The sequence below is a fragment of the Phasianus colchicus genome, chromosome 5 (genome assembly GCF_987193195.1).
Source record: "Phasianus colchicus chromosome 5, bPhaCol1.hap1.1, whole genome shotgun sequence".
Classification (NCBI taxonomy): Eukaryota; Metazoa; Chordata; class Aves; order Galliformes; family Phasianidae; genus Phasianus; species Phasianus colchicus.
Genome location: NC_143440.1, coordinates 9,236,418 through 9,260,482, shown reverse-complemented (window position 1 = coordinate 9,260,482; position 24,065 = coordinate 9,236,418). Strand labels below are relative to the sequence as shown.

The 24,065-nt window shown below is 39.8% G+C and overlaps 1 protein-coding gene and 1 long non-coding RNA gene across 5 annotated transcripts in view; one reads left to right on the top strand and one right to left on the bottom strand.

Moving 5' to 3' along the window:
* The window catches only part of LOC149917729 (uncharacterized), a 31,716-nt gene extending 9,104 nt beyond the window's left edge, over positions 1-22,612 (bottom strand). Inside the window, exons 1-5 of one of the 2 annotated variants that reach the window (XR_016466674.1) lie at positions 21,805-22,612; positions 20,710-20,976; positions 6,766-6,836; positions 5,284-5,329; positions 3,855-3,991 (exon numbers count right to left, since the gene is read on the bottom strand). This is a non-coding gene — a long non-coding RNA (uncharacterized LOC149917729). The remainder of the gene's footprint in view (positions 1-3,854; positions 3,992-5,283; positions 5,330-6,765; positions 6,837-20,709; positions 20,977-21,804) is intronic. The other variant, XR_016466675.1, reaches the window with a different exon arrangement.
* USP47 (ubiquitin specific peptidase 47) overlaps positions 22,588-24,065 on the top strand; it is a 52,665-nt gene continuing 51,187 nt past the window's right edge. For 2 of the 3 annotated variants that reach the window (XM_031614011.2, XM_031614009.2), the window contains exon 1: positions 22,709-22,879. In XM_031614011.2, the coding sequence (XP_031469871.2) occupies positions 22,841-22,879 (39 nt within the window). In that variant the 5' untranslated portion in view covers positions 22,709-22,840. Of the gene's footprint in view, positions 22,880-24,065 lie in introns of all 3 variants that reach the window. The other variant, XM_031614008.2, reaches the window with a different exon arrangement.

Genomic DNA, 24,065 nt, shown 5'->3' with positions numbered 1-24,065 from the left:
TGCTCCTTCTGCGTACATCTTCTGCTCACCACTTCTGGTGCAAATACGCCAAGTCATTTACAGTTTTACAGCTTTTATTCTTGCACAAGGATAATGTTTGGGAGAGAAACATAAATAGCTGCCCCCAGAATATTTTAAGATGTTCTTTTTTTCAGCTACCTTCAACTGAAGTATTAGGATACTGTCAGATACTTTATCTTAATGTTGTCACTGACAAGCAAATTCTTTGCATGCATTGTTCAGTGGCAGGAATTTAGAATTTCTGCAGCAGTCCAAGCACAAAAAATTAAACCCTTGCATTCAAATGTATAACTTCTATTTCAGTTACAAATTTGCAGAGATAGCTCTCATGATTCCTAAATAAGTTGTTTTCACATATGTACTGTTTGTATGCAGGCCAAATAATCCACTGCTCAGTTAACATTGTATGGAGTTGGACCTAGATGGCCTTCATGAATTCTGGGCTGCTAAGACTTCTTTCAGTTAAATTTACATTCTAGACACTGAAAGCTTCCCCAGTTCTCCTATTTCACTGCTCAACCCACTTTCCTGACAGCCAAATATTCTTGAATTTCTGAATGATCAGCCCAACAATCTGAGAACTTAGTCAAAAGAGTTATTTCATATAAGTTTTTCTCAAGTAAACAAACCAAAATACTATTCGAAGAGACTGCCTTGTTTCCCATGAAATCAATCTTTAAAAAGGGTCACATTAAGATCACAGAAAAAATACCAAGCCCTTTGCTTGAGTAAATCACAGAACCTTGTTCTTCAGGACAGCCTTATCCACATAGATGTTATTCCATATAGATATTGTTCCATATTCAATCTTTATATAAGTTTTATCTTAATAATACTGCTTTTAGGTATAATTTAACTTGCCCACTTTCTAATTGATGAAAGATGAACAATTTTTTCTAAACAGTATACAGAAAGCATAAAAATGACTTACGGTGCTGCTTTCCAAGTAATCTGCTATAAAAGATAATGCTTAGGACTAGGAAATGTGCATTGTAGTTACTACATGTAAACCATTTACAAATTTATGCACACCAAATGGAACAGATGCTAACCTCAAGCATACCAGCATAAAAATCTTTCCAAGCAATAACATATGCTTATCTATTGCAGCAGAAAGTGGAATCTCGACCAGAAAGCTCCAATAAATCCTTTCATTTATCAGTAGAAATACTGCTATGCATAATACAACATACATTCCCCCAAATTATGTTTTACACCAGAAGTATTAATGACATTTTAACCATATGCTTACTTACCCATTTGTGAATAAACTCTCTTTTGAGACATTCACATTACATTACGGTCAGGAAATTTTATTAGAAGTTTGGGGTTTCTTTACCTCTAATTTGATGAAAAATAGAAGCCAAATGCAGATTCATCCAATGATTTTCAGCAGTACTCAAGTGAAAATCATTTTTATGAATATGATTTTGAATAATCTGTTTTCTTATGGTGAACCTTTGTCAGGATATGAACCAATCTAAATGTTCATCATTGCTTATTTTTGTAATTTCAGCATAAATACTTAAATCATCGAAAAGTAAAATAGGATATGAATTTGAAGCACGACATGCTAGTGTTTCTAATATTGACTTGGAAGAGAGTTCTGGTAGTTGGCTGTATTCAACAGCATCTTTGTAAATTCCTTCAAACTGAAGTGAGGTATCAAAAAAGGAGATGGCCGTTATTGTCTGTATGTTCCTTCTAATAACTTTTAGTCAACTAACACAGCTTTCAAGAGTGGCAAATGACTACAAAACTACCCTACAAAAAACATATACATGGATCATAATACAGACCTGGATGAATTTTATTCTAGGACTGAAAATAAATAGGCCATACTAAAAGTAATAACATTAGCACATCCACAATCTATTTGAGATGTTGCCTTTTTCTCCCCTGTTTTTTTTTTTTAACATACTTTTATTGTATGTGCTACTGAGGCTTAGAGGAAATGCAATGTCTTCTGTTTCTTGGCACTTCCTTTTTATTAGCACTTGCAAAAAGTGTTGACTTTGGAGTCCTTAAAAATCATATCTTCCATTTGTCTGTGGGTCATGTAAACACAAATGCTTACGGGATTAACACAAGTGATAAAATCTACGTCATATAAGTGTTTTGTTTGTTTCACAAGTGTCTTTGTAAAGGTTAAGAGCACTTTATTCACCAGTGCATTTCAGGAGTGCTTTTAATAGCTTTGAAGCACATGGTAAAAGCCAAACACCTTTTAAATGCTTCCTAGAAAATAAACTGAAAAACATATTCATTAATAATAAAACCAAGGACCACAAATATGGTGATCATCGATCAGATATGAGACCTATTTATAATTAGAAATTCTCATCCACTTGGAAGTGAATAAGTTAAGTTTCATACAGTCTCTTAAATAAGAGCAACTTCTGACTTAATTGCATGGACTAGATTTGAATTTGTGATCAATACCACATTTTACCACTTAAAAAATCTCAGTTATTTAGTTCCCCTAAACAAAATTTTGCAAAATTCTGTTGCAGACTTTGAATGATATAACTCTTCAAAGCACAATGACTTTTAGTTTCCTTCAAAAGAAGTCAAAGCCAGACTTGTTCCACTGCCAGGGTGAGGGAAGAAGCAAGCAGCAGAGTGCTTATGGAGGAGAATATCACAAGCTTTGTGTGACCAGAAGGTTAGTTTGATGCTCTCTTGAAAGAAATAGAGATGGAATGATGGAGGTGTGCTGACCCTGCAGGAACCAAAATAGCTTCTAGTATTTGAACTACTTTTTAAAAGCTCTCACACATTACTGTTCACATGCTCCAGTTCAGTTTTACTTTTATATATTCTGGGAAGTTGTAAAAGCGGAGAGAACAGCCTCTCTCTACATATGAGGATACCATCATGTACATTTCTTATACTCAATTAGAATTTATGCTGGGGTATGAAGAAAAAAGCAGAATTCAGCATTCTTTATCACACAAGAGTCTGACTTCAATCTGATAGCATCACTTACATCCGCGTCTTTCCTCTGTCAGCAGTATTAGAAAATGTGCTCAAAGTCATGAAAGTAAGCGATGCTAATGGTAAGTTAGTGTTTGGAAGGCTGTACTGTGAATCACTAGAGACTGTCTGAACGGCACCAATAAAATTCTCTCTGAACAATAAAGAAGAAACTACAAAAGCACTTTATACATTGCAGTTTGGGAAAGCATAAAAGTGTGAATTTTAATATCTCTAAGCATAAAGTTGAAGGACTTGGGCTTGACAGGGAATTACACTTGCAGATTAATTTTACCTTAGTCCTAGAAGTAACTATGTGACCACCTCTAAGTAATAACTGTATATTAGCATGCTAGATTTTGAAAACTGGAAAGAAAGACAAGCTTACCTTTTTTCCTAACCATAATCTTCAAAAAAATGAAAATAAGACTTCACATAACTTTTACTGAAGTGCTCTAACACACCACCCAATCCATCCTTAAAATAATAACAGTTGCTACTCAGTATAGCAAGGTTTATTTCCTTTAGTACTATAGGTAGAAAAGAGACATTTCTTCAGGCAATCACAGAAAATAATTTCCTGATTTAAAAAATGAAAATGGTCTTGTTAGCATTTTCACCAAGTAGAATATCTGAACAGAGGTATAAAACTGCCATATGAATTACAAAATATTATCCTTCAGCTGGCAACTCATGCTGTGAAATCAGAATCACAGAAAGGAGGGGTTTACAGAAAATCTATACTCCTGGGCAGCTCAGTTTTTTGCGCAATACAGGATATATCAATTTCGTAGATCAGATTTAACAATAAGAAATAACTCTAATTCCCTTAGAAGTCCACATCCCCATTGTGTTACCTTGGATGCAGGTGAGCTGCCCAAGTCCATCAGTGCTGCCCCAAAATCGAGTAAAGGGATTACCTTGAACTTGCTGAAGGTGAGTGCTTCTAATAGTGGAATGGTGTCAGCTCTTCCATCATTCCTGATTACTCATGCTTTGAACAAAACATAAGAATCAAAAATTACTCTTTCTCCCTCTTGTTTGCTGCCTGTATCTCCTTTATAGAACTTTCTCTACACAATCATTGACATCAGAGAGTAGGATCAATTCCTGAAAGGATAAAAACACTCAGTGGACAGAAAGGGAAATACACATGAATCTGATAATGATACTGTAAAGTATCTCTGCTCAGTACAATTGAAGCATTTGTATTCCAGGTTTACATAGAGCTAAACTCTCAGAAATGCAGCTAGTCTTAACTAGAGTCACTATAATGACAAATTAAACCAAAACAGTGATATAGTTCCAATACAAATCACAAAACTCATTACAGTCTTCCATCTGTTTCATGCCAAAGCCTGAAAAGACAGCAAGTAAATGAAACTCTTCCAATCACATGACTGATGTAAATTCAGTTAACACAGTATAAAATGGAAATTATAAAGACTTCATGACATCATGAACATCAAATGCAATTATTTCCTGAAGCAATGCTGCCATCTTGTGAGAGAAATATTTTTTTAAAAAAATCAAAAATTTAGTTTCTATCCTAAGTGATTCAGAATTTGAGACACAGAGGTAAGGAATCAACATTAATGTAAACTGGAAAGTCACCCAAGCCCAGAAGACATTTTCTCTTCCACCACACAAAGTAGAGAAGAGCAATGCTGCCCATAAACTAAGAATTCTTAAAAGTAAACCCTGCCTACAGTTAATTCAGAATCAAGAACATTCAACATTGCAGTGGTAAATTCAAAACTAAGTGGACTTGCATTTCACGTAGGAATGAGGGCAAAAGAACTATGTGCTGCCTGTGTTAGAAGTCAGTAAATTCCACTTCCTTTCATTGTGCAATAAATTTTGTATGATCAGATATTTATTTCAGTTCTCAGATTTAGTTATATCCGTCCTTGACACTGTGGATGATGGGACTGAGTGGAGGTTAAGAGAAAAAATATAATTATGAGTATTTACTACTAGTCCTTTTTAGTGATGTTTAAAGTCTTTATGAACCAAAATAAATGGAGACTATTCTACATATAGCACGTATGTTACGTATGTTTCACTTGTGATTTCTCACCAGGAAGCTATGAATCAACAACACTCATTTATATCCATCTCTAATTCATAAGCACACACAGATTTTAAGAAAGGAACAATGACCACTTACAAGTGGTTGAATTTAATAGCATGGACTAAAGCGATGCTAACTGTTACTACACTGAGTAGAACTTTCCAATCATGGTTTTTCCAGCTGGAAAGGTCACTTCAACAAATGTTACACACCTTCAGTAGGAATCTGCTGTACTTCCGTTTTCTCTCTGTTTAAAATCTGTAATGGACAAAAAGAAAATTAATAGCATTATAATGAACATATGCCACAGAGCCTGCACATGTACTCAGCTTTCACCTGCAAATACTGAAAAACTCTGAAGATTAATTTTGTAAGCATAACTAAAGATTTGAATTCTAGGAAAAAAAAAAAAAAAAATTGCTTGCTCTTCCTGGTTGCAAAATCCATGCCTTTTTGCAAACATCTTTACATCAGAAACAGCTTTATGCTATTTGGGTTTACACTTTAGCAACAGGCAGCAACCTCTCCTTTCTCTCGCTATGGAAATTTGTTATATTACAAGGAGTTAAAATAATTTGTTACTAAAATGAAACTCTTCCCTTCCAGTTAAAATAACTGGCTAATAGACAGAGGAATACTGGTTTCCACATCATTGCAACACCATATTTGTTCTTGCTCTCTGTCCTACAGCTCTGGATCTTTATTTTTTCCCTTTGAAATACACTACAAAATAAACTTGCTGTGTATTTTTAAGTAGCACAGTTTTTTATACAAATTTAAAATGTTTTTATATTTTAGAATGAAAAGCGACACAGCCTCAATTAGCAGACACTTTGGCACTTACTAGCTGAAGACTATGTGTTACACATTTATTAGCTTGCATCACTACACCAGCACAATTCACGTGAGCCAAGAACACCATTTCTTCTTCCCTCATCCCCCAAAAATGGGCAGAGGGAAAATCCTGTTCTGTTTTTCAAAGACAAGCTCTTTGCTAGAAAACTGTAAACCAGAAAATCTAACTGTACATAATTAGACAATGTTTTTGTTGTCCAAATCAGATTGTTTGAATTCACAGCAGGATCTGATCTTACTACTCAGAAGCATACGCAGTCAGGAGGCATTCTATTTGCTCCTCATTAAAATACAGTGCATTCTGTTCACCAAACAACACCCCTGGTTTTGTGAATTCCATATACCTAGTGTCTGCAGTCTTAAAATCCTGTTTTCATTTATTCTGTCTGAAGCACTGCCTAAAATCATGTTTAATGATAGAATAGAACATATTATCTCTCTCCTCCATTACCCTGGATCCATGGATAACAGCCCCCGAATCTTTTGATGCTCTGCATCACCATTGCAATTCTTGTTAATATGAATGTATCTGACCTAGGAATAGAGCAGTTTGGGGATGACTCAGCAGAAGTATCTCACAAAGCAGTCTGTCAACATTGACAGTTTTCCCCCTCCCCCACAAATGTAAAGGTTTTTGTCTTTGACCTGATTTTTCTGTGCATCTCACCTCTGAGTGAGTTTGCTGTAATTTATTTCACCTCTTTGATACACCTGAGCTTACCTGGCTTTCTTGGACCAACTAGAAAATAATCAGAACCACGGGGTGCAGATGCCATGTCCACGTGAACAAGTGGATCTTCCGTTAAGTATAAGATTTCTGTTATGTTACATAAACTTACATATTTGTGCAGACCCATCAACTCTCCACTGAGAATCCTATCTTCAGAAGTGGCTGGAATCTGCAGAGTCCCTTCAAAAGAAGGAAAGTATAATTGCTTTTATTCCTGCTCCCTACCACTCCCTTTGTAGCCTCCATCCCATCTCTTCATCAGCCCTGAGAAACAGCCTCCTAGAAGTCCCACCCAGCTGGTACAACTTAGACTGACTAACTCTGCACCAAGCAATGCCAGAAACTGGGAGCAGCTGTACAAGAACTGTGAGAGGTCTGGGTTACAGAACTCTTCAGAGCTGATGTGAGCTTCTGACACAAATCCTGAAGTCCGAATTCTTTTCTTCACATGCAGTGAACTATATAACTCTATTTGAAGCAAAAGGGGGATGAAGAGACAAAGCTACTTGCACTGTTATAAAATCCTACCTCTTCTTTGCTCAAAGCCTTTTTTCTCCTTCTTTTAAGCAGCTGCAGTTACAGTTGGGTGTTTGTTGTGAAGACATATAGAAGAGCCTACAAACTGTACTCCAAATATCCAGCCTGCTTGCAGACAGCAGCATCTACCACCAGTCTCTTAATCCATGAGGAAAATTCAGACTACCTACCTGTTTTTTATTCTAGCTGGATTTCAGTATTAGCAAAATGAAAAAAATCACATTCTGAAAGTAAAATTTTGAAAATGGAAGAATTCTTAATACAAAACTTTTGCAACAGAATGCTTTTAAACATTTTTCAGTAATGTAAGTCAGCAAATAATAGCATCTGTATAATTTAAGATACAGCTTTTACCACCCAAAGTAATGACTAAGAAAGTACAGTGAAAAATTAAAAAACAAAATGCAATTTACATTTTTGAAAGTTAGGCCCCTCAACAAGATTGAGTCCTTTTTTTTTTTTTAATCTATTCTTCACATTTCAAGCTGGTGCCACATACTGAACCACTTTTGTTTCTTTTGTTACCATTCCTAGCTGCAGCAAATATTACTGTTCAGCAAGTAAATATCTGTAATACATACAGTATTAATTTAATAGATACAGAAATACGTGTCAAAAACGCCTTAGCATACAAGCATACAAGAAAAAGCAAAAGAAAATCCCTAGTACTTTTAGTTTGGGGGAAAATATAGAATATTACTTACAGAGCTTCTCTGCAACAGTAGAGAATCTGCAGATCATTTCACCTATACAAGAGGTCTGTAGAACAAACTGGTTGGAATCGGGGATTTGGCAACCACAGACTACATGCATTTAAAAGACTACTTCACAAATTAATCCAGAGAGTAAGTAGTAATAACTAGGAGTTTTACTCCAAAAGCACATTCTTGGTCTGAACTGAAAAAATACAAGCACTCTACATCTTGTAGCAATTTAGAACATGAGGTATGGGAAAAGATGGACAAAGAAAATAGCTTTGTAATACTCTTGTTCAGTCCCTGCATCTGGTTCAATTGCACCAGAATTAGATGGGAAAATGAAAGTGACTTTACATGAAAGAGACTACATGGATACTCCTGTTGTTAACTGAGTTCTCATCCTGCCCACTGTTCACTTGAACATGGTACCAAATTATTGACATTATCCCCATGAGGAAGAAGGGATTTCCATTAGGTTAGTGCATGAAGCTTCTAAGGAGCAGCTAACAAAAAATGCAAGAGAATAAATCCTTAACATTATTAACCTTATTACAAGAACATCTAAACATTCAAATTCCACTACGTTAAGTGCTAACTGAATGAAGAGAGCTTCTGCTCTGAAAACATTGCTATATGTAAAGTAGAAAATCCCTACAAAACAATGATCCCAAGAGTATATAAGAAGTACTGAGAAGGTCAAATAGCACAGTGAAATTAAGTAGAAGCATTGTGTACTTCAGTAGTAACTTTCTTAAATTCACAAATATATTCTCTCACCTACACTATTTCCCACATTATCTTCACCTTACCAGTTTAATTAAAAAGAGTACAGAGAAGTTGTTAAGATGTGTAAAGAGAAAACCAGAAAGGCAAAAACCCAGCTTGAACTCAACGTGGCCACTGGGGTTAAAAGGAACAAGAAACCCTTTTACAAATACATCAATGGTAAGGAGAATCTTCATTCTTTACTGGATGAGGCTGGGAATGTGATCACTGAGGATTAGAAAAAGGCAGAGGTTCTGAATGCCTTCTTTACATCTGTCTTTAAAGGTCACACCAGTTATCCTCAGGGTACTCCACGCTCTGACCCAGTAGTCTCGACTGGAGTGCAGACAGAACCCCCCGCAATTCAGGATGCAGTCAGTCAGAACCTACTACTCCAGCTGGACTGTCACAAGTCCATAGGGCCGGATGCGATTCACCCGAGAGTGCTGAGGAAACTGGCAGAGGTGATAGCCAAGTCACTTGCCATTATCTATCAGTGCTCTTTGTTGACTGGTGAGGTCCCAGAAGGCTGGAGGCTTGCCAACGTGACTCCCATCTACAAGAAGGGTTGTGAGGAGAATCCAGAGAACTACAGGACTGTTAGGCTGACCTTGGTGCCAGGGAAGGTTATGGAGCAGATTGTCTTGAGGGAGATCACGTGGCACGTGCAGGACAATTGGGGGATCAAACCTAACCAGCATGGGTTCACAAAGGGCATGTCCTGCTTGACCAACCTGATCTCCTTCTACAATCTTCTGATCCGTCTGGTAGACGAGAGAAAGGCTGTTTACTGAGACTTCAGCAAGGTCTTCAACACTGTCTCCCACAATATTCTCCTGCAGAAGCTGCCAGCCTGTGACTTGGATGGGTGTGCTCTTGGCTGGAAGGCCAGGCGCAGGGAGTGGTAGTGAATGGAGCTAAATCCAGCTGGTGGCCAGACACGAGTGGTGTTCCCCAGGGGTTGGTGCTACAGCCTGTCCTCTTCAATATCTTTATTGATGGCCTGGATGAGGGCAGCGAGTGCACCCTCAGTAAGTTCACAGAGGGCACCAAGTTGGCTGGAAGTGTAGATCTGCCTGGGGGTAGTGAGGCACTGTAGAGGGATCTGGACAGGCTGGATCGCTGGTCTGAAGCCAATGGGATGAGGTTCAACAAGGCCAAATGCCAGGTCCTGCACTTGGGCCACAACAACCCCAGGCAACACCAAAGGCTTGAGGCAGAGTGGCTGGAAGACTGCATAGAGGAAACAGGCCTGGGGGTATTGATTGATGCTCAGCTGAACATGAACCAGCAGCATGCCCAGGTAGCCAAGAATGCCAATGGCATCTTGGCTTGCATCAGGAATGGTGTTGCCAGCAGGAACAGGGAAGTGATTGTCCCCCTGTACTCAGCTCTGGCGAGGCCACACCTCAAGTATCATGTCCAGTACTCTTCTCTCGTGTAACTGGTGATAGAACTAGAGGGAATGGCTTCAAGCTGCACCAGGGGAGATATAGGCTGGACGTTAGGAAATACTACTTCTCTAAAAGAGTGGTCGGGCACTGGAATGTGCTGCCCAGGGAGATGACGGACTCACCCACCCTGGAGGTGTTCAAAGAACATTTGGAAATTGTGTTGAGGGACACGGTTTAGTGAGTACTGTTGGTGACAGGTGGATGGTTGGAATGGATGATCTTGAAGGTCTTTTCCAACCTTGGTGATTCTGTGATTCTGCAATTAAGAATGCTTCTGTTTGTACTTTGGCCATGTTAACTACAATAGCCCAAGTATTCTACAGATAGCCACATAAATTCGTGATAACTTAAGGAACAGATTACTTGCCTCACTACTATGAGTGGAAAAATCACACACAGACTAATCAAGATCACAAAACTACAGCTATGAAACTTCCTAGTTGCTCCTTCATCTGAAACCCCATGTTGCCCCCACATCTGTTATTAATAACAAGTACCTGATTTTCCTTTCACCAGCAACACTGAGTCTCACAGATCTATATGAATAGGAAACTGAAGTTACTCTATTTTACAAACTGAACAAATAGTATTTTAATATTTCAGCCTTTCTTGAACATTTGGCACTTTCAGATCTAGTAGTAAGTCAGACACTAGGAAATACAAGCATCTTATCTGAAAAATGAGGTCCTCAGACTAAGAAGAGTCGAGCATCCTAAGTATTTCACTAGGACCTAGAAAAGAGAGAAGGCAAAGTTAACGGAAGAGCAGCTTATTGCTGCTCTGTTGGAGTTATGCCTTAAGTATTTCAGGTCATAGCAGAACATTAAAAAATATGGGTGGTGCTGATTGCCAGATGGAGAATGATAGCATCCTCTCTGGTAAAAAACTGAGTTTCAAGTTTGTAGATGGCTTCACAGAAAACATAGCTTAGTAGAAAACATACAGTAATATTATTATAAGCATTTTATTTAAATAGCTGCAATGTTTGAATTTCAAAGTTAATATGAATTTGTGACATATTAGTATTTCTCATTAAAAAAAGATGAAGTACAAAACTTTCATAAAACCTTTGTTATTCTTGGATTAAATTGTGCTGTTTTTTTAAATAGTAAGAACTTTTTCATATCCAAAAGATTAAGCTAAATCCAACAAAGTTTAATTCAGGTCAACTTTGTCTTTTTCTCCTTTCTCAGAGAAGTCAAAACACTCCAGCTACACAGAAATGCAGACTTGCCAGGTAGACCTTGAAAAGAACAAAAGATTGGATCTAGGGATAACTTAGAATAAATTATTCCATGACTTCAAAGATACCCAAGATATACACACAAGATGTACACAAAACCAAGGACAACTCCTACAGTATCATAGAATAACAGCGTAACAGTTTTTAGTGTTGACTAGATCTTTTGCTATTTATTTGACCTTTCCTTCTAGTTGCAGAACTTTAGTATGAACTAAAACATAAACATTGGCATTGTTCTTCAGCTAAGAACTTAAACTATACTCATCTCCGAAGAGGTGTTTTCTACTAATATATCTTAACAAGCTGACAATGCAGAAAGGAGCAGAGATATGAGTGCGCTATTGTGCAGAAGCAGATACAGATGTAATACCAATAAGTACAGACAAAATACAGACCTCAAAGAGGTAAATCAAGCATCCTTCATCTCTGTTAAAGCTGTAATAATATCAGTACGAGTGCACTTCTTTTCAACCCACTCACTACATTCTACTGCACTGAAATAAGGCAGTCTTACCATCCTCCAGTAAACACATGTAAATACATTCCTTTTAGTTTACTCAGCAAAGAACACAAGGATGTTTTAGTGTTATTAATTTCCTGGTGTTTTTTTCCCCTCCTGTTTTCTGGCACTGAATTCACACATGGCATTCTAGAAAATTCACCATCTGAATCATCTTTCACCATAAAGAAATAAAATGAATTAAGCTGTGTCTGATTATAATTTAATCCATTAGTTATCTGACTTGGTGAAGACATGATTTTTTTTCCTGGGAAAACAAGAGACTGACAGAAAGATATCATTTAGTGGATTCAAATGTTTACAAATGCCTTGAAGAAATGCAAAAACATCACTAGTATCCACAATTTCTGTATTATTTTCACTTGTTCTAATTCTGCAAGACAAACTGAGGTCTAGCCACACTTAGAGGCATTTGCAAGTCCTTCCCTATCTAATGAACAGAAAGAGTGCTGTATGCACTGCACACGCTCACATTGAGGAATTTCCCTTCCCCATGTTAACGTCATATTACAGTTAGACACATGGCTCCTTTCATCACGAGTACCCCTGTTCAAAGACCTTTGGGAAAACTGAAATACTTCTAGAGCACAGGAGAAGTGGGAGGGGTGGGTTTGTTTGGTTTTTTTTGAGGTTTGCAGTGAGACAAGAGTTTCAACTTCTACATTTGCCTATTGACATCTTTATTTAATTTCCTGTTCTTCTCAAAACTCTCTCTGATTCTACTACCAAAACAGCTTGCAGCAGAATCAAGAACCTTCTGTCTATAAGGTATCTCTGACACCTAAAGCTGCCCATATGATTCAGCACATTATGCTCAGTTTTCTCAGCAACAAAAAGACTGCTGAGATGAAGAAAGGCAGCAGAAACGGCTTTACTTCATACTAACATTAACATTTTGGCATTTTTGTAATATAACAGACAATATTCTTATTAAAAGCTTTCTCAACCATCACATAATCTTCCTCAGTACCAGGAAGTTACTTCATTGTTTCTTCTTTCCCACAAGGGCCCACAGAGAGTTGTTCCATGCCTTCCAAGAATTTACTTGCAAACTGAAACAACAACAACAAATCAGTTGGACTGTGGCAAGCTTGTTCTTTTAAAGACACTTGCTTCACAATCATGTCATGAACTGGAGGATCTCTTGCTCCCCTGCATCCAAGTTCTCTTATTTTACAGAAATCAGATTTTCTTTTTTTTTTTCTCCCCCTTTTCTCCCTGTCTCCCATCCCTTTCAGACTTCGTCATACCCTTTTCTGTAGGGTTCTCTATCAAGAGAAGCTTCAAATTTACATAAAATAAGTAAGTTTACTTTCTTCTTCTTGGTTAAAATGAGAAAATTTAGTAAAGAGGAAAGCCATTAAATTAATATGAAAAATGCAATGTTTTAAATTCTGTGAGTCACATCACACATAGTAAATCCAGTATTCGCATGCAGCCATTCCCATACCTGAAATTTGCATATTATTTCCATATGCTTTTAGATAATGTTTCAGATAACATTCACCATGAATAAGAAAACCTTGATAATACGATGCTAAGAGGATACTAGTAAAATAAAAATAGACTCTCTGCACATAGAGACATTAATGTACTGACATTAAACCTCTTTGGACCATAACAAAAGAGGGTCTAATTCTGCTCAAGAAAACCAAGATATTTTGCTAATTTTTACAAGACTAAGGTATGTTATAAACTCAAAGAAGCAAAATAACATGAGAACATTTCACTACAGAATCCCAGTATCTAGTTTCTTTCAACACACAGATGCATCTTGTTTGCTACAGAAAAGACTGCATGAGTTACTCTCAGTGTTAAAAAAAAAAAATCTCCCACTCAAGGTTCAAAATAGCAGCATCTATTCATACATTACCTCAGGATTGGCAAACAATACAAATGTAAGTTTAGAATTTCAGCTGACAAAATATTTGCTCAGGAGTGCTAGGCAATGTTAATAAAAAGTAGTGGAAGTGAAAGCATTCCCTTCCTCACCCTAAATGTAAAAAATGCGCAATAATAGAATGAAAACGGACGATTTAAAATCATACTTGTCAGCTACTTACGAGATTTAAGTTTGCAGCAAAACTCAGATGCATTAAACACAGTAGGTAAGGGCTTAACAATGACAGGCTAATGTAAAGTCTACAAGCAAACTGTCAGGAAGAGAACATAACCAAAGAAAATAACCATGCATTTGAAGTCATACTTTGCACATCTCCTGACTTTACACACAGTGAGCATTGTGTAGAAAAACGCTGGTTAGGTTTTTTTACTTCATGTCTAGTTCCTTAGCTCTGCCTGTCAACATCCCACAGGTATTATGGTTTTAACAAGATCTCTTCATACTGCACACTGGTACCAAGCTAATTCTGTGGTTGAAACATATTATGTAAACACTATTTTGCAACATAACATCGCGTACAAAAAAGTCATCAAGTAATTCAAACACAATGAATGACATTATTCTCAACTACACGACATACTTGAAGTAGCCAGCACACTGAAAGTGACTTGTAATTAGTCTGAAGTTTCCCCAAATTCAATTGCTGTCTGAAACTAAGAAGTTTTCCTAAGGGAAAGCCTTGGCCTAAGCACCCACAGAAGTGAAACTCAGCTAGCAGTCAGGTGTTGAGAGTTGTTTCTTCTGCTACCATTTTCTTATTTCTAAATATTAAATCATTAAAACAACTTGAAAACACGTTTTTATGAACACTTTTATTCATTCAAACACAGGAAATATTGGTAGACCATTTTTTAACAGCCGGCACTTCAACTTTCAGAAGAGGCACAATAAAATTGCCATAACTGCTGAGTGGTATACAAAAGGAACTTTAAAATTTGTTTAATCTTATTTTAGCTCTCTGACTTGTTTGTGATTGCAGACAATTACAAGAATCTCAAGGCTGACAAGAACATGAATGTCTTTATGAGGTAATTCAAGCTTCATTAACATCTTCAACCCTGTAACAAACTATAATAATGCAGTCAAGTAAACTCAGACATAAGCATGAATAACATGGGAATACAGGGAGATTAAAAAAGTCACAGTTTCAGCCTGTCTTTGGCAAAATCAAGCACAATACATCCCAGATCTTGGATACAGAACAAAATCTGGACATTACAGCATATGCATGTTTTCCTTGATAGTGAAACTAGAACATTCACACATCCACGTATGTTTCTAACTCACTCTTTTGCTGGCAAGAGTACTGTCTACCAGCGCATTTGGAATTTTATTTCCAGTATTTCTGTCACTGGCAGTATCAATAATGCAATTCTATACATCTTTTAATATTTTAAAACTTATTTGCTCATCTTTTTGTAAGTCTTCCACCACTAAAAGGAGTACAAAAACTGCTTATTTGCTAAGGACATGAAAGATGCACGTTTCCTGCGTCTGGAAGGGCACAGATTCACTTCATAAGAAAAACCTGTGGCAACTACTGCATCAGTTAGTCTGACATAGATCATTCCAATTCACACATCCCTGCATTCTGCAGATGCACACCACATTACTTACCAGACAAACAAAATGCCAGTGAACTCTCTTCCTTTAACACTGTTGTGTAAAAGAACCTTCTGCTGAAGAGTCAGGTCCCACGAATGGATTTGGAACTACTCCAAACTTGGGATTTTTCTCTATCTATCAAGCTCAATTAACAAAGCTGGTATAAATTAAAGGTGAAACGCAAGTGGGCATGCACTTAAGTTACACCAATTGTCACAATTAATTGCAAAGAAGTAACAGTATATAGAATGTACACCCTGTACTATCAGCAGATCAGAGATCTGAATAAGCATAAACATGTATGTAATTAGAGTCAGTTCTGCAGCCAAACTTTCTGATCCAAATATTGAGGAAACACACCTGCTCTCCAAAGGCAGCATCTTACAAAGGCAGTGATGATAAACAAGGACAGTAGGTACCTTTTTTTAATATTTTCCCACATAAATCATCAGCCCAACAGACTTATTACGCATTTAAAAGAAAAGGTCAATAAAAACATTAAGGACCTATGTGAAGATGTGTTCCTATATGACCTAACCTAGATGTTTCTGCTACAGCAGTGGGACTGCACTAGATGATCTTCTGAGGCCCCTTCCAATCCCTGACATTCTGTGATTCCATTTTTTCCATTCCAGTTTTTAAGAAACTACATTCTTAATACTCACTACCTATTGCTTAGCTTTAACCTTTCACTTAGAAAAACTACTAGATCCACAGCATTATTTTATGAATGTAGACCCCGCACTGACACACTACTTACATTCAAGTCTGAATGTAGAACAGCCTGTGATTCTGGTTCAGTCAAGAGCCAGCAGCGTTTCCTCATTTATTACTTGAGCAACACAGGAGATAAGTTGGTGGGAAATTTCAAAAGGCATTTTACCAGTCTCGGGATACTCTGCACACAAGTTCCTGTCCAATCTGACTCATGCTGTGTCCACACTAACACTGACCCTGCCAGAGCTGCAGTCCTGGCAGGCGCTCATGACAGGCAGCTGACATTTTAAATACTATGCAAGACCTCTGGCAGCTCCCTCCGCTGTTGCCAAAGGTAAAGCTACATTAACTTATGCAAGAAAGTTCACCAACCCCCACCATAGACGAGGCCTTAAAGCCCCAGAAAACTGAAGGCATTCAGGGGTCAGCCTACTGTAAAACAAGGACAAGGCTGAGCTTGAAGGAACAGAGCAAACCACAGGCTTCAGGCCAAGCCTCCCAACAGCTGTGCATGTACAATATAATAGCTGCAGTAGGGACACACTGCAAGATGCTCCAACTGCAGAGATTTGATATTTACTCTGCAAAAAGACACAGAGCTGCAGACACACATCCCCCTCTGATGGGACAGGAAGGAGCCCTGATCTCGCTCACTGCAATACTATATCAGTTATTAAACAGCTCAGCAAAACACAAAGTTTCTTCCCACTCTCAGAGGGTAAGGCCTACACAGTTATGAGCTACTGCTGCACACCGACAGCCACAGCACCTCACAATCAAAGGGTGAAGAAAATGTTTCACCCAAGCAGAAGCCACCTAGATCTTCAGTCCTGGATGAGAAGTGTGCTCACTAAGCATTGCCCAAAGAGCTGTAACTAGTATAATTAGCACTTGCCAGTAATATTAAACATCACCAGAATTAGACTGAGGGGGTCACTGGAAACCCTTAAGACAAACCTGAACTATTCAACTCTCCATGTCCCAAGGGCAGGTATAAATACTTTGAGCATCCACAGAGGGCAGTTCCATGTAAAGCTAAGCTACTTATTTTTGCATATTACGTTGTACTATTTAGTGCAGCCTCTGCACTCTCACGGTGACTCATGAGCAAGAAGTGTTAATTCAGTGTTTTAAAATACACTGCCTATGTCACTGAGCTTTTTTTTAAGCCTCTGACATAACTGAACCATTTCAGTGACTGACATTACCATCATGGTATGCATTCAATGCAACTCTCCTTTTCATACATAAGCTTTTGTTATGTTGCTGTGCAGAGAGATGCCTTCCCCTACCATCCCTGGCTATAGAGGCAGGCTCAATACCATACCAGCCCAAATTCCAGAAAGGATGTATTGAGTATGTTCTGTCTCCTACATTTAAATAGACCACAGATTTCCTATCTACTGCACATTTTAGACAGAAGATCTGGCCACAAGCCTAAGTCAGCAAGTCAGCGCAAGATTTGTTGGATCCTTCAAATGCTACGTGATTCCAGCTCACATCTGTTCCCAAAGTCTAAAGGGGAAAATCATCCTACTATTGCATGTGTTTTACTGCCAATAACACCAGGAAGGTTTTCACAAGTGCACCAAGAGGTCAAACATTCTGGAACTGTGCTTCTGACCAAGAATGTTCAGAAGTATTCCGTAGCTTTAAGCACACAGTGTTGAAAGGTCATGCTGATTAAAAAAAAATCCAGCATTAATTAAGGAATTGATGGTCCTGCAAAATTCTCTGTGGATTTCTATTTCTCTTTGCAACTGCTATTTCAAACTCATTTGGCAATTCACAAACAAGTTTAATGCTATCATGGAAAAGAAAATGAATATCCTAACCTAGTATCTGAAAACTCAGTGTCTCAAAACAAGAAAAAGAAGATAATCTTTAACAAAATGTCAGTGTACGTTGTATTCTGATTAATAATTAATTAAAACCATCCCCTACTAGTTTTATTAAGAAAGTCTTGGCATGAGTTAGTGTCAGAGGACAAAAGTAGATGCACACTTAAACAGACTAAAGAAGAAAACACTATTTAAGAACAGCACAATATAATATTTAGTACTGAACTTAAAACTGAACGTCTTTTCTTAATGTTGTGAAGTTTAACTTTGGAAAGCTACTTACCTACTCACTTCCTAGACACATAAAACCATCTCCCTTCTTTCTGAAGGGAAAGAACACTTTTTCCATAGCGAGTCTCCCTTTTGAAGTTTATATTTTCCACAGCATTCTCAACTCTTAGAAATAGACGTTATTTGCTAAAATTCTTTAAAATTTCTTTAGATAGGCGAGACTAAAGGCCATATAAAATTATTTGACACTTTATATCTACTTTAATTCCACTTCAAGTCTCAAAATACTAAAAAAACAATAGCAACAATAAAAAAATACTAGCAACAACAAAAAAATACTAAAATATAAAAGCCTCATTCTAACAACAGAAGAGGTTCAAGTGCAGTCAGCATGCCCTTTACAAAGAACTTTGCCCTTTTGCCTCCTCCTGGCCTGCTTTTTATTTAGAGAGCTAAGATCAAAGAAATGGAAATTCAGTAAAAACACCTCTAAAGGACACAAAAAAATTTTAACTATTCCTTCATCCATACAAGCAACAGCCAATTTTACTTCTGTTTTTTTCCCCCATTGAAAGCATTGAATAGGGCAGTCTGAAGGCAAAACAATAGTTCAAAACTTCCAGAGGAATACCTCAAAACTTTGTTAAGGAAATTTACTCAAGGCTCAAATCACAAAGTAATCAGCAGAGCACTGAACAGCCAGATTGTGATATCTGGAACTTTCACACATCTTTCTATTGCTAGACTTGCCAAAGACTGAAACGGAGAGAGGCTTTCAGCTAGTTTCTCATGAAGTGCTGACTCTGCAGGTGAGGTTTAAGAGAACACTGCATCAGCATTGGATGCATCGCTAGTGCCAGCAAATACCCATAGGTCATTTTGATATTCATGAGCAACTTGATAATGTTTACGAACTTTGGTTCACTTCCTTGTTTTTTGTTTTATTGTTTGTTTTTAACAGAGTACTGAGGAAAGCCATAGATAAGGCCATCAACCCCCAAAACAGGAAGTGATCTTTCACAGACAGCCTATTTGAGAAACAGAAGCATTTCAGAGCAAGCACTCCAAATCAATGATGGTAACTTACACAACCCTCTTTACATAGACTTTCTACCTGAAAAGGGCACAATAACACTATTTTGGTAAAGACCGTATCAGTTCCTATGTATTTTCTTAAGGTTTTACACCCCCAGAGTTTTTGGCACATAGCTGGGCATGTCAAAGAGTAAACAAACAATGCTCCTTCCATTTAGTTTTTAAAACTCTCTTCATTACTCATTAATTGCTAGATACAGGAGTGATTTCTTACAGAGAGATGATTAAAGCAATCTTTAAAGAGGATGTAGAAGGGGGAAGCAGCCAGTTCTCACAGTCTAATTTAAAAACTCACTTATAATGAATGCCTACCATTTAACGTAACTATAATCCAACTAATGCAATATATGCATTAGCGTGATAAGTACTTGTAATGCTATAATGGAATGGAAAGTACCATTACAATAGCAGAGTAGCAAAGTCTCTAGCTAGAGCAAATAAGGATGAGCCCAAATGTAGCAGCCACAGATGCAAAAACAAAGGAAGGCTCAGAGTAAGCAGATACCCCTACCTCCACTGCCAACCCTTAAATGAGGTCTGGGAAAGCGTGGATCCTGACCCCATCCCTTCCCATCACTCAGATACACTGCATGCACCTGAGTTCCCCTGGGTTGGCCCTGCCTTCCCACGAGCTGCTCAGTCACTGCTTCAGGCCCTGACTCAGCATTTGCACTACAGTACTGTATTGATTAGAACTAGTAAAGTGTCACTTTACTACAACTAAAATCTGACTCTTCAACACCCGTGACTCCCACTAATACATCTCTGAACAGTAGTTTAACAAGAAATAACCTAAGTAATTCATCTGCAATCACAAATCTAGCATCATGTTTAGCATTTCTGTTTAGAGATACCAATTTTTTCTTTTGTACTAAAAACAAGTTAAACCTGTAGCGTGTTAAAACAGTCTAAAAGACTAGGATTCTCTTCAGGAAGCTTGAATTATGAAGATCTCTCTTAATAAAGCTCATTTAAAGAGATTAAATACTGCAACATAATCAAATTACAAAAGCTCCTCAAGATTTAATTATTAACTAGAGATTATTACTTTGTTGAAGATGTACAGAAACTACATATCCTGCACTAGCTACAGTTTTTGGTACAATTTTAAAGGCCAGCAATGGAAACTAATAGGATTTGTTTATAAAACAAAAACTTTTACATATTTGTGATTACACAGTTTTAGACGCATTTGTGATTACTAATACTTTATCCCAATAGATCAATATACTTTCACTGTGCTCACTGAGTCCCGTGGCTTTACCCATGGTTAAACTCAAAGTGTAAGAAAAAAACCTGTAAGATCACAATGCTCCAGGAAAAACAAAACCAAAAACCAAAAACAAACAAACAAACAAAAAATCCAGAAGTTTTGGTCCCTTAAAGAAAAGAGACACTGACAGACAAAAAAGTAACAGCAGCCCCATCAATCATGGTCACATACCATTGCTGGTGCCACCCAGTCAGTGCTCTGATGATTTTATCACCTTCTGTTGGAAGCTTGTCTCCATTCTGGCTCTTCATCTCATGTTGCTTGCTAATCTCATTGATCTCTGGCTACCACTGGACAGTAGATGACCAGAAGGCAGTGCTCCTCCAGATACTGACAGCTGTTGATAACACTCTTCATTTTCTTCTTTTTTTTCAGCAATTCTAACTTCTTTCACCCACTGAGATCCTTACAAAAATCCTTCCCCCCACCCACAAAAAGCTAAAAAAAAAAAAAAAAAACTAGTCAGCAATAGAACTAATATTAATTAAAATATATATATATTCTTCTCCAGAAGACAGGATTTCATGAATTCTAAACTTTCCTACAAAACAAACAAACAAAAAAATACCCACACAACTATTCCATGCTTTTCCCCACTTGTAAAGGGCAGCCCTGCTAACACTGGGTATCCTGAAAAGCAAGGGATTCACTTGTTCTTGTACTGGTACCTGATTTCATCTTATCAGTGTTCAGGTGTCTCAATGGGATGAGAGGCTGTAAAGTGCCTTAAACCCAGAAGGCAGGAGTGGCTCTCCCAGAGGTCCTACTGACCTCTACTGTATAAATAAAATTGGCCCTGCAAAGTTATGCAATCAAGGACACTTCAAGAACATGCTGAAAAACTGTTTTATGCTATTTTCAAAGGGATTTTTGTGCTGATTTCTAGGAACGTTATTTATAAAAACTGTGAGGCGTGGCATCTACCACCGCAAATTGGCGAGATGAAAATAAAAATATTAAGGTTGCTATTCAAAGAAATGATGACTTTGAAGCACTGTTGAAAAAGTTTATTGGACACAAACCCCCAAAAGTATCCTCAATTCTGTACTTTTCCACAAGAGGACACTAAAATAACGAGAAAAGTATTTCCACAAAGGAAGTCCATCCATCCATCAGGTACTATTCTTCATTAGCCAACTAAAGTGTTTGTCACTGTTACACAGTTAAGCAGACAGAACAGTGATTGTATTCCTTGCAGTAAGCATTTTAGTAATTCTATGGATTAGTATTTCATTTTTTGAGCGCTTAGGGCGGAAAAACTGATACCTTTTAACTGAGTGCAACAATTAACTGATGCCACAAACACGTTCTATTTGAAAAAACGGAGTGTTATCCCTCAATTTACACACTTCACACTGAAGTGAACACGCTTCAGGTATGCACAGCATGACTTCACCACTAAAAGCACACTGCATTTCTGGGGACAAGCCTAGCTGGCTCCTTTTTCAATTCGCACATTCAAGAACGAGCCAATTACCCCCAAAAGCGTACAAGAGAAAGTAAAACGAAGCGAAAAATCTTGACTTAAAGGCAGCGCACAGCCGGCACAGCCTCTTTCTGACTGCCCGGCCCCCATTACAACTGCGACTGAAGGGGCGCGCGCGGCGCGGGAAGCTTCCGCCTAACGGTCGGAGCCTCTGCCTCACGAGGGGCGCGAGGACCCCCTCGCAGCCGTTACCGAGCCCCTGGCACACCTGCCGCAAGGTGCGAAGCCGGGCAGTGCGCAGCCGCCCGTCCTTCCAGCACAGTTTAATCCTTTGCTGCTTTCTCGCGTGCGCTGGAAGGCCGGGGAGAGCAATAAACACCCGCCCCAAAGCGAGCAGAGCTGAGAAACGAACGACAGCGGCTTCATCACGCACGGTATTTTCCGTTCTCGCCCCAACAGAGAGGACTGTGAGGTCTCCGAGCGCAGGGGGAGCTCGGGGCGGGCTCCGCCCTTCGGTTTCCTGTGGAGGTTGTGCACCGCCACGGGGCGAGCCCCTGACTCGGTAAGACACTACGTGAAGACCGCCACACGAAACTGTCGCCTAGCGAGGGTAACTGAACTCCGCCGACACGCCCGTACCACCTCTGCGACCCGCCCGGGCCGCTGTGGGCTGAGGCCGGGCCTTCCGACTCTCGCGAGAACGCGAACGTCGGCCATTTTCTCATTGATTGGCGCTGGCGGAGGGGGTGGGAGCCTTCGTCGGCTGGGGCGGTGGCGAAGGAGGATGAGCCGGCGGCGTCTCTCCGCCTCCCGCTGCTGACGACGGCGGCGACGCTCGGCTCTGCCTGCTGCGGGCCCAGCGCCGCGCCACCGGCCATGGTGCCCAGCGAGGAGAACCAGCTCGTCCCCAAGGAGGTGAGGCGATGGGGGCGCGGGCCGGGCGACGCACGAAGGGGTGGCGGCGGCCCAGCGGCTGCGGGAGGCGCCGGGGCCGGCGGCGGGCAGGCTCGGCCTGGTCGCCTCCGTGCGGGGCGGGGGGGGGGTGGCGCGTCTTTGTGAGGAGGCGGGAGGCCCTTCGACCGCGGGGCTCCGAGGGCTGAGGCTGACGGGCTCTGGGAGGAGGGTGTGGGGAGGGAGGGGGGAGAGGCCGGGGCTGTGCCAGGCCGCGGGGTTGGCCGGGGAATTGCACCTGTCTGTGTCATGGCACGCGGGGGAGGCTGGGCTGCGTGGCGGCCGCCTCTGGGGCCGGACGGGACGGCGGCGGCCGCGCTCGGCTGGTGCCGCTCGCGGGGTGGGAGGTTGGTGCGGGGCTGTCCCCGCTGGGGTCGGCGGGTGGTGCGGTGAGGGCCGGCAGCTCGTGGAGGGGGTGGGAAGAGCGGGGCCCCGGCGTGCGGGGCGGCCCCCGGGAGGCTGCGAAATGGCAGCCGGGGAGTGCCTCCGCCCGGTTGGCGCCGTGTGGTCCGCTCAGGTACGGAGCTGTGCGGGCAGCCGCGCTTTGCCGGCGGCGGGCAGCGCAGAAAACGTGGCTCAACTCGGCAGTATGTCGGGTAAATCTACAGTATGCTGCACGTCTCCTCCTTGGTGCGGGGAGGAAGGGAGAAGGCTTGTTTTCAGTCATAGGCTGAAGATAAGAGGCTGTGTGAGGAGGAAGGCGAAGCCTCTGTCCTGCAGCGATAGGCAAATGACACGTGTCAAGCGCGAGAGATACTGCTCAGGAAAAGGAGCCTGCAGTGCTGTGGGCCGTGTTGGTGAGCACTTAGGGCAGTGGTGGCAGAAACTTCATTTCCTGAGCAGGTACCCTTGCACATTTGGCTTTTTCTGTTTTACTTTTGCTTAGTTATGCAAACTCTTCCTGTTGTTTTTCATCAAATGTCACTGGCCTGGGAAGGCTTGTGAGGCAGGGACTTCAGGTTTGTAGGCTTCAGGAAAATGAAGTGGTATCCATGAGCACAACTGTTTAACTAAATTAAATACTGAATTTTAGAAGCAAATTGTGGGTGTAGAATTGTACAGATAAGGAGGGATGAAGGTAACTTCTTTCCTTTTGGTATAGAAATGAAAGAGAAACCTTGTTGTGCTTGTATTAACTGGAAGAGTCAAG